This window comes from Azolla caroliniana, unplaced genomic scaffold, assembly GCF_043228905.1.
Source record: "Azolla caroliniana isolate FFs.n. ecotype wild unplaced genomic scaffold, voAzoCaro1.0.p SCAF_10, whole genome shotgun sequence".
In the NCBI taxonomy this organism is placed as follows: Eukaryota; Viridiplantae; Streptophyta; class Polypodiopsida; order Salviniales; family Salviniaceae; genus Azolla; species Azolla caroliniana.
In genome coordinates this window covers 1,472,408-1,481,972 of record NW_028230445.1, presented here as the reverse complement: position 1 = coordinate 1,481,972, position 9,565 = coordinate 1,472,408, and the positions used below count along the sequence as shown (strand labels likewise).

General features: G+C 37.1%; 1 protein-coding gene across 3 annotated transcripts; it reads left to right on the top strand.

Moving 5' to 3' along the window:
- The first annotated feature begins 678 nt into the window (after positions 1–678).
- On the top strand, positions 679–3,725 carry LOC147858617 (pectate lyase-like). Of its 3 annotated transcripts, none has more exons than XM_087325887.1 (4): positions 681–842; positions 2,206–2,838; positions 2,964–3,096; positions 3,336–3,725. In XM_087325887.1, exons 1-4 carry the CDS (start codon positions 706–708, stop codon positions 3,537–3,539), a joined length of 1,107 nt encoding a protein of 368 aa, XP_087182013.1. In that variant the 5' UTR covers positions 681–705; the 3' UTR covers positions 3,540–3,725. The 3 variants fall into 3 exon arrangements, with proteins under 3 accessions (XP_087182015.1, XP_087182013.1, XP_087182014.1); XM_087325888.1 differs by having other exon boundaries at positions 684–842; positions 2,236–2,838; XM_087325889.1 differs by lacking the exon at positions 2,964–3,096 and having other exon boundaries at positions 679–842; positions 3,336–3,473.
- Positions 3,726–9,565: the final 5,840 nt, after the last annotated feature.

Below are 9,565 nucleotides of genomic sequence, written 5' to 3'. Positions count from 1 at the left end.
AGAGTGACATATGGATCATTCATAACTCTACGTCTTGATAATCATATTAGAACTATGCGATGGATGTTGACATGGTAAATTGATATTCGGTGCAATGTTGATGTTGGGAGGTTCACTCACACTAATGTAGGAAATATATAGGCAACTTTAAGTGTCTTATTTTGTCCTCTATCTTCAACTTTTATTTTCACTAGTCTTTTGCAACCAACAATATTTATAGGGAAATATAAGAAATGCAATGGTTTTAAGTGTAATATCTAGTCTATCATTCCCAACACATAGAGTGCAGTTTACATATAATTCTTTATGATGGATCGAAATCTCTCTATTGCAATTGTTCTACAACACATGACATTGTTGATTGTCCATATGCATACATATTATAATGTTTGTCTAGGGGATAGGGCCACTTCACAAATGTCTTGTTGATTCCATGTAAAGTCTCTCATTTGACACCATAGGGTTAAGGAACTACTTAAAGTGATTGATAGTAATACTCAACAATAATATAATTATGATTGACATCCTTAATAATCTCCTCGATGATCGACACCAACGCCAATTGTAATATGATAACATTAGTATATTGTTAACTCACAAAAACTTGAAACGAATTAATTCGGCATCTGATCATGACAAGTAGCTCACTTTGTATTCATGATATATAAACACATTGAAATTCATGATATCATCCAAACTAATAAGATGAAGATTAATAATATTTATAAGGCAAATAACAAACATAATTTAATAATCACTTTGACATCGGCAATTACATTGTTGCTCAATTGTATGCTCCAAACAAGTATTATAATAGCACTCAGCTCACCTAATTACAATAGGTAATTATCATCATTCAAGTATAGAATCATTACATTCCATACCATAGAAATGTGAATTGGGATGTTTCTTGGTACTAATATCAACTAAGTTTCCTTGTCATACATGAAATCATTTAAGTTTCCATTATTTGCTTGTAGTTGTAGGAATGATGAGAAAATAGATGAATTTACAAGATTTCATTATCCAATCTTGTTTTCTTTATAACCAACTAGTATTTAATAGATGATTTTGTCAATGAAACCATGATCACGTTCATCTTGATTGACAAACTAGTATAACAAACATTCAATTGTTGATTTTGTCACTAAGGCCTCCATGAACCTCTTCTAATTAACCTTGTTTGAGACAAATTTGTTAAATAACAAACAAATTATGATCCAAACACAATGTGAATATGGAGTGCATTTATGGTACTTCAAATTCAACCTCCATTGCTTGTTTGCATATGAAAGGTTTGTGTATCATTAAGATCATGCCTCAAATTTAAAGAGATGATCTTCTATATGTTCTTGTATCAAGAATTTCTATTATCACACAGTTAAAATGCACTTAGTCATGAAGAATCATGATAACACATGAATCCCCTCTTAAGAGAAGTAATGTTAAAAGATATCCATATTTTTAGAATTTACCCATTACAAAAAACTTTTCAAGTTGGGATTCTCGAAACATACACAAGGTCTCTTTCACATGGGGGTGCTGAAATATATAAGTAAGTCTTTTTCCAACCGAGAGCATAAGCAATACAACAAGAAATGACATTTGAGACATTTTCAAAGTAAAAGTGTAGGAGTTTCTTCTCCAAGCAATAGTGCATAACAAATATTGGGATGCGTATCTATAGTTTTAGAAGGGATGACTTCTTATAATGTCATTCTACAAGTGGGAGACGAATGACTTTCACGATCCAATGATTTTACCAATACCTTTATTTAGGACTACACCTCACACACTAGTAACCACAACTCCCTTGATATGTGACAAATACCTCACAACATAACTCCGTTACTCCATTATGGTTGAGCCCGATGGACATCATGTTGGCACATACATTGGGTGTGGGGTTTTGTGCTATTACCCGATCATCGGCGCAAGGATTGATATTATAAGACAAGCCTTGATGTGATCAATGGGATGTATGTATGCATGTATAACATAACATACATACATACATACATACATACATACATACATAACATAACAAACAAACATACATTTATACACACACACACACACACACACACACACACACAATCATACATACATACATAAGTTAGAATTGTCCCATGTGAGATGGATGTATGAATAAGGAAGAGCATCAATTACTATGCAGTAATTTGAAAGTTGGTATGGAACATGCAGCATTGATGAGTGTTGGAGAGGTGACAAAAGGTGGGCACAACATCGGATGAAGCTAGCTGATTGTGCTACTGGGTTCGGGAGCAAGACCACGGGGGGCAAGGCCGGCCTATTCTACATTGTTACCTCCTCGTCCGACCACGCCCAAAACCCAAAGCCCGGAATGCTGCGCTATGGCGTGATCCAAGAGAAACCCCTTTGGATCTACTTCGCTCGTGACATGACCATCAAGCTGAAGCAAGAGCTCAACATCTCTAGCGACAAGACCCTCGATGGCCGTGGTGCCAATGTGCACATTACCGACGGGCCGTGCCTCTCATTGAAGCATGTGAGCAATGTAATCATCCATGGTCTCCACATTCATGATTGTCTTGGAGTGGGCGATGATGGCGATGCTATCAGTGTGCTTGCTTCCCGCAACATTTGGATCGACCACAACTCCCTTGCCGCTTGTGCCGATGGCCTCATCGATGTCACCCATGCATCCACACTAGTCACTATCTCCAACAATCACTTCTCCAATCACAACAAGGTTATGCTCCTTGGTCACAGTGATAAGTACTCCCGCGACACCAACATGAAGGTCACGGTAGTGTTTAACCACTTCGCTACGGGCCTAGTCCAACGTATGCCGAGGTAATATATATAGATTTAAATTGTGTAGGAAACTTGTGCATTTTTCATTATCAAAGAATTAGTTTGCTTCCTTGCATTGGGTAATATGTTAGTGATCTTGTGAGCATTGTGCATATAACATGAAGGTGCCGCTTTGGGTACTTCCACATTGTGAATAACGATTATGATGGATGGGGGCAGTATGCCATTGGAGGTAGCGCCGCTCCCACCATTATCAGCCAGGGCAACCGATTCCGTTCGCCGGGTCCCCATAAGGAGGTGACCACTTATATTTCAATTGTTTATATATTTGAAACACAACAAAATTACATTAGATATTCATTATGGAATTAGAGGCCCCCAATTGCTTGCATTCGATGGATTGACCTCAATCTCGATCTTTGAGATCATGCACACTAACAATTTGCTCCTAGAAACAATTATAGCTTCACAGCAAAATCATATCCTTGATGTTAGCACCTCATTCTACTATCACATTATTGTGGGTGGGCATACAGGTGACCCTTCGTGAGGACACCACTGATAAGGTGTGGATAAAATGGAGTTGGAGATCCATCGCCGACACTTTCCTTGAAGGGGCATATTTCGTACAATCGGGCCCTAGTATTACGACCAACTCTTTGCATTATTCTGGCAAGTTCCGTCCCCACATGACAGCCTTTGCAGGAGCTATCTCTTGCTCAACTTCCATAGCTTGTTAAACAACTCTTTGTTGGGCCTATGCTCTATTGAACTTTAATATACCTCACCTTTGTTCATTTCCATACAATGTTGTGGTTCCTTTGTAACCTCTTTGTTCATAAACATTGTCTATATGGACATTGGACTTGGTGACTTGACGAATGTTGAGATTATGAAAAACAGAACTGTCAACTAGTATAAGTTAGTTGTCATCATTCACAATAATGACCTAATTTTACTAAAGCACTAGGTACCGTATTTTCTTTGGTTCCTAAAATCACCATTATAAGAAGTTAGAATCTTACTATGTTCTCTCTCCCTTAAAACTTTTGTGATGCTCTTACCAATATTATTGAGCATATTCCACTCATATGGATTCTCTCATTTAGTGTGATGTTAATAGTGTATCCAGAAGCCATCTCTGATGTTTACTTTAATATAATAACAATGTATCCAAAAACCTTTCTCAACGCCACAATTCACCATTTTCAATTGCAAACCACAAAGTTTTCATGCATATTTTTATCCCATTATGATGTATTACTATGGTAACATTATTTATTACTCAACGTTATCAAGTCCTCAAGTTCATATACAATTCACCTTTCTTTACTTGCTTACTATTGGGTGCCTAGCTCACTTTCATCCCCTTAAAACAATACTTTGTTATGTGTCCTATTTTGCCATCAAAATGATTCTCGAAATATTTATACCTTGACTTTGATTTTCTTCGAGTTTGTTTATTGTTTGGCTCTTCTCGTTTATTTTGATCCTCTTGAACAACCAAAGCGTATGAGTGTGATGATGTCCTTTGACACACCTCCTCTTTTAGAACACCACTCTTCATATATTCCATGATTATAATTCCGTTAGGAAATATATTTGATGAAATATTCTTTAAATGTCTGTCACCAATTAGGAAGGGGTTTTAACCAAAGAGCAAGTATTTAATCAACGACTTTCACACCCATGCCAAAACATTCATCAAAATATCCTTGAAAACATTACCTTTTTTATAAGTCATGTGCAGGGCTTGCTTAAGTAAGAAATAAATTAGAATCTATATTGTTTCTAGTTTTATCCATAAGGATTTAAGTCTTGTTTCAGTTTATAATATGGTTTAAACCATTCTCTCTTAATCATTGACAAATAGAACCACATACATATTGGTTTTCAAAAAACCCACTTGTTTATTCATTGTAAAATATGGCTTTTCGACAACAAGCCATGTTATATGATTTGGAGTGGGATCCATTCGAGGTATGGTGACAAACATTGGGAACAAACAAATTGAAAAAGTCTTTTGAGTATAATACCAAGCTAGGAAGATGAATCATTGGTCCAAGTCGATGGGTGCTTGTAAAGTTTCGCAATAGTTGGAAGGATAAAGGCATATTAGATGACTATGGGCATTGGATATGCCAGGAAAAATAAAGACTTGGTTGTGGCTTCTTAGCCACAAGGCAGTACTTGTAGGGGAGTGGTTGAGTTCCCGTGGTGGTGAGGTTGGCTGTAAGTTATGTGGACATGCTTTGGAATCAATCTCTCATTGTTTCTAGAATTGTACAAAGGCAATTAGCATCTAGAGTCGAAGCCTTAGAATCGTGGCCGCTTGCAGTGTGAATGGGAATGTTGTGTGGGGGTCTATACAAGGATTGATCCTAAAAGGGGAAGTCTAGACAGAGTAGTTAAACCTACAAGGACATGGATTTATAATGTAGAGTGGTAATGTGTGCCAATGTGATGGGGTGAGACCTAACACAAATTCTGAATTTTTTGAGGAGATTTGGCTTATGGTGGCGTGTTTATTGGTCTAACACATTTGGACTAGATGTTGTAAGTTTTTTTTCAGCAGCAAAAGCTTTCATGCCATGAGGTGATGTTAAATATCTAGTTTGAGCTGGTGCCCTAGTTGCGCAGATGGTATGACTCGATTCAAGGGGAATTAGATGAAGCAGAAAGGTCAAGATCAAAGTTCTTGTGGTTCTCCCATGATGGTCAAATCTTCTACAAGGTCTAAGTGGAACTACCAAGCACTTAGGTGGTTGTTTCCACCGACGGTTCCCAATATTGTACATGGGATGTAAATATGTATGTATTGCCGGAGCACAAGTGGGTTAGCATAGCCATGTTACCGAGATATCCTTGTTATAAAAGAGTTCGTTGGGATAAGTAGAGACGGGGTCAAATGGGGCATTTTCAGTTTTGTTGGTGATAAGGGTCGCATGAGTTTTTCTTGCTTTCTTACTAGTTCTAGAGTTGTTCCTCTGGGTTGTATATTCTGATCCTACTCTGGATTCAGGTTGAAGTCTATTGTATTCTATTTGCTAACTAATGCGAGTTTTTGTTGTTTTCTTACTAGTTATGGAGTTGTTCCTCTGGGTTGTATATTTTGATCCCATTGTGGATTCAGGTTGAACTCTATTGTATTCTATTTGCTAACTAATGTGAAGTAGTGTTTTTTTGGGAAAAAAAGAAGAAGTAAACCCTTTCATTTTTCTTGACATTTGTGATAACGAGTTAGCAAAATAGATCATTGTTATGCCACATACAAGTTTTTCTCCACTAAGTAGCCAATCAAATGCTAGAAACGCCCATTAGTGTTATGCCACATAATGAAAGGAATGATTTATAAAAGCAACACAAACACAAGTAAGAACTACAATAGAGATAATACACCAAAATTTTCAACATGGAGAAACGATGGGGTGAAGTCTAGAAAACCATTCAATGTGAACAAAAATAAAAGTTCAACAATATGTTATTGTAGATAAACAAGAGTTTCAATTGAAATAAATGAATCTAAAACTCTAATAAGTAAATTCGAGAAAACTAGAACACCAAAGACTACCTATATACAGAGAGTGTCAAATTAGAGTTTTAGTCGAAACAAGGGCATATCAAAACACATAACCTAACAAAACAACACCGCAACCAAAAATTCGTTTCATATAGGGAGTGACAAAGATAATGAATGATGTCCATGGCATCAACATTTGGAATTCTACTTATTTTCTCCCAACAACAATCTATATATCATGTGAGTTTGTTCAAATACTAAAGAAACATTTCGTTGCTCATGGCCCATTCAAACACATAAAATTTGTGGCTAGATATATTCATACTATGGACACATTACATTCCGGAAGGGCAAACGAAATGGTCATGGTTTTCCATTGAGTCTTCCAAGATCATAATGTTTAGAATTGTCATGGTAGATGAAAGACCATTAGTGTGTTTGACTAGTTGTATATTAGCTTCGTTCACTTAAGGTGAATGCCAATTCGCTTATTCTTTCCCATAGAAATCCATTTGATATGTTTCATATTGATGTTCCAAACCCATTATTATGGCATGTTGATGGATGCACTCTTGCTTAGCCAATCCTCAAATGTGAGGCATTATTACATAGTGGTGATGTAGAACAAGTTGACCATGCAAGTTTCGATAAAAATTCTAATTCGTCTCCCTTTGTAATCCATAATCCATTGTAACACTGGTTACCAATAATCCATAATCCCTTTGTAACCAGTATGGGAATGATTACAAATATGGAACCTAGGAGTATAATAACTAGTTTATGGCATTGGGTTCACACCATGCAATTGGCTCCCTTACAATCATTTGTTGGATGAGATCCATAGTGAGGTGGAGCACATGGAGGAATCACATGATTGGATATGACCAAGTTCCTTGATTCCATTGGGGCCCTGACAATGTGCCCAATAATATGGTTTGATAGGATATAGATCCTTGTCTATTCGGATAAAAGACCAACTCTTCCTTTGTATATGTCCAACTTATATGAGTACATAGCGCATCTAGTATTAGTTTCCCACATACAAGAGCACTTGTATTCATTATGTATAAATAGGAGCTAACCCCCCCATAAAGAAGTAAGTTTTGTAATTTTGTTCTTTAAATATTATGCATACACTCTTTTGCTAGTAAGTCTTACTTACAAGGCTTCACGCTTTAATCAAGTGGATTCATATCACACTTTTTCACATACATGTTTGATCACATAGGTCAAGTTTCAAAATATATGTAGGTCAAGAAGTGGTATTAGAGCAATCAATCAAGTTTCAAAATAGATCATCCGACCGAACCAAACAATTCGTCAACTATTACATCTAACTAAACTGTATGGCTAAGGAGAAGAATGCACGTGACCTATGGAAAAGCTCCAATTAATCTACAAAAAAAATTCAAGCTCATCAAAACTCCCTTCGCTCAACAATTGTTCAAAGTGAAGATGAGGGGCACAAGGCTTGGCACCATTGCATGTTAATACCTTTCATTGGGTATTAGTGAAGCTTTCTGAACAAGGTACTGTTAAGAGTCTATTACTAATCAATATACCAACCTACCACCGACGTCCCATACCACCGGATATTAGGATGACTTATACCTTGGAAGAGATAAACACGATCATCGAGACGAAAGCCTAGCCCGCACCACCGGTGTCTTCGACAACAGCCTTCCGACGTAATGTGCTTATGAGGGTAGCTAAGCCTCATATTTATACCTTTTGCTAGGCCCCTTGGATAGATGTGCCTTTCTAAAAGGGTCTCTATTCATTGGTTGCCCAAATCATGATAGTGCATGCACCTATAATTCCTTCTATCGAGTCACATTAGCCTCTTTTTAACATTAGTGAACATACCCTTCACTAATGTAAATATTAGTGACCTACTGTCACCAACGTTATGTGTACATAAGATACTCCCCTACTTTAAAAGATTGCACTCTTGCAATATGAAGTGAGGAAATTGTGCCTTAAGAGTATGCTCGCGTTCCCATGTGGCATCATCAATAGGTTTATCCATCCATTTGATCTTGAATAGCCGAATCTCTTAGAACGTAAACGTTTAGTATGAGAATCAAGAATTCATTCAGGAACATGAGGTTTGTAAGCAAAATCCTCTAATGTTACAAGATCTTGGATTGTGACGATGTTATCACTAGAGCCTAAAAATGATTTTAGACGACTGACGTGAAAAACAGGATGAATACCAATGTTACGGGGTAAGGCAAGGCGATAAGCAGATAACCCAACTCGCTTAAGGATTTCAAATGGGCCACAATATTGTGGGGCTAACTTAACGCACTTGCCTGTAAACAATGACGTAGAGTCAGTAGGGTCACGTAAAAAAACTTTTTGACCAATAGTAAATGCATGAGGATGTCTCTCTTGCTCAGCATAAAATCGAACACGATCTTTAGCTGTCTTGACATTTTCTTTGGCAATATGCAACATTTGGTTCATGTCTTGCAAAAAATTGCGTGTACTGTCTAATGTATCATGATGAATCGTGAGATCGACTGGGGCACGTGGCTAAAAACCAAACATCAACATAAAAGGACTATATCCAGTGGATGTATGTTAAGAGCTATTATAGGCAAATTCTAAGATAGGAAGGCATTGCTCCCACTTAGAAGGGGTTTTTGCTACATAAGTTCGAAGCATGTCCTCAATAATTTGATTAACTCGTTCAGTTTGTCCATTAGACTGAGGAACTCATGCTCAACGTAGTTTCTAATTTCTTAAAGACTTGAGTCCAGAAGTCACTAGTAACTTGGAATCTCGATCACTAACAATATCCATCGGCAATCCATAAAAATGAAATAACTCATCAACAAATTGATAAGCCAATTGTTGAGCGGTTACCGTGGTTTTGGTATGAATAAATCTAGCCAATTTTGTTAGTTTGTCAACGACAACCCAAATAGCATCATGACCCCTCTATGTACGAGGTAAACTAATAATAAAATCCATCGAGATAATTTCCCATTTGTTGTTGGGAATATCTAACGGATGTAAAAGACCAACAACTTTAAGTTGTTCTGACTTATTAATCTGACATTGTACGCATTGAGTTACATATTTATGCATGTCAGAGCGCATCTTAGGCTAGAAAAACGTATTGGAGATGAGAATGAGTGTGCGTTGTATTCCAGGATGACCCTAGATGGTGCATCATGACAGTCATGAAGAATTTTCTGTTTTACGTCTGGTAAATCTGGAACACAGACCTTTCCACTA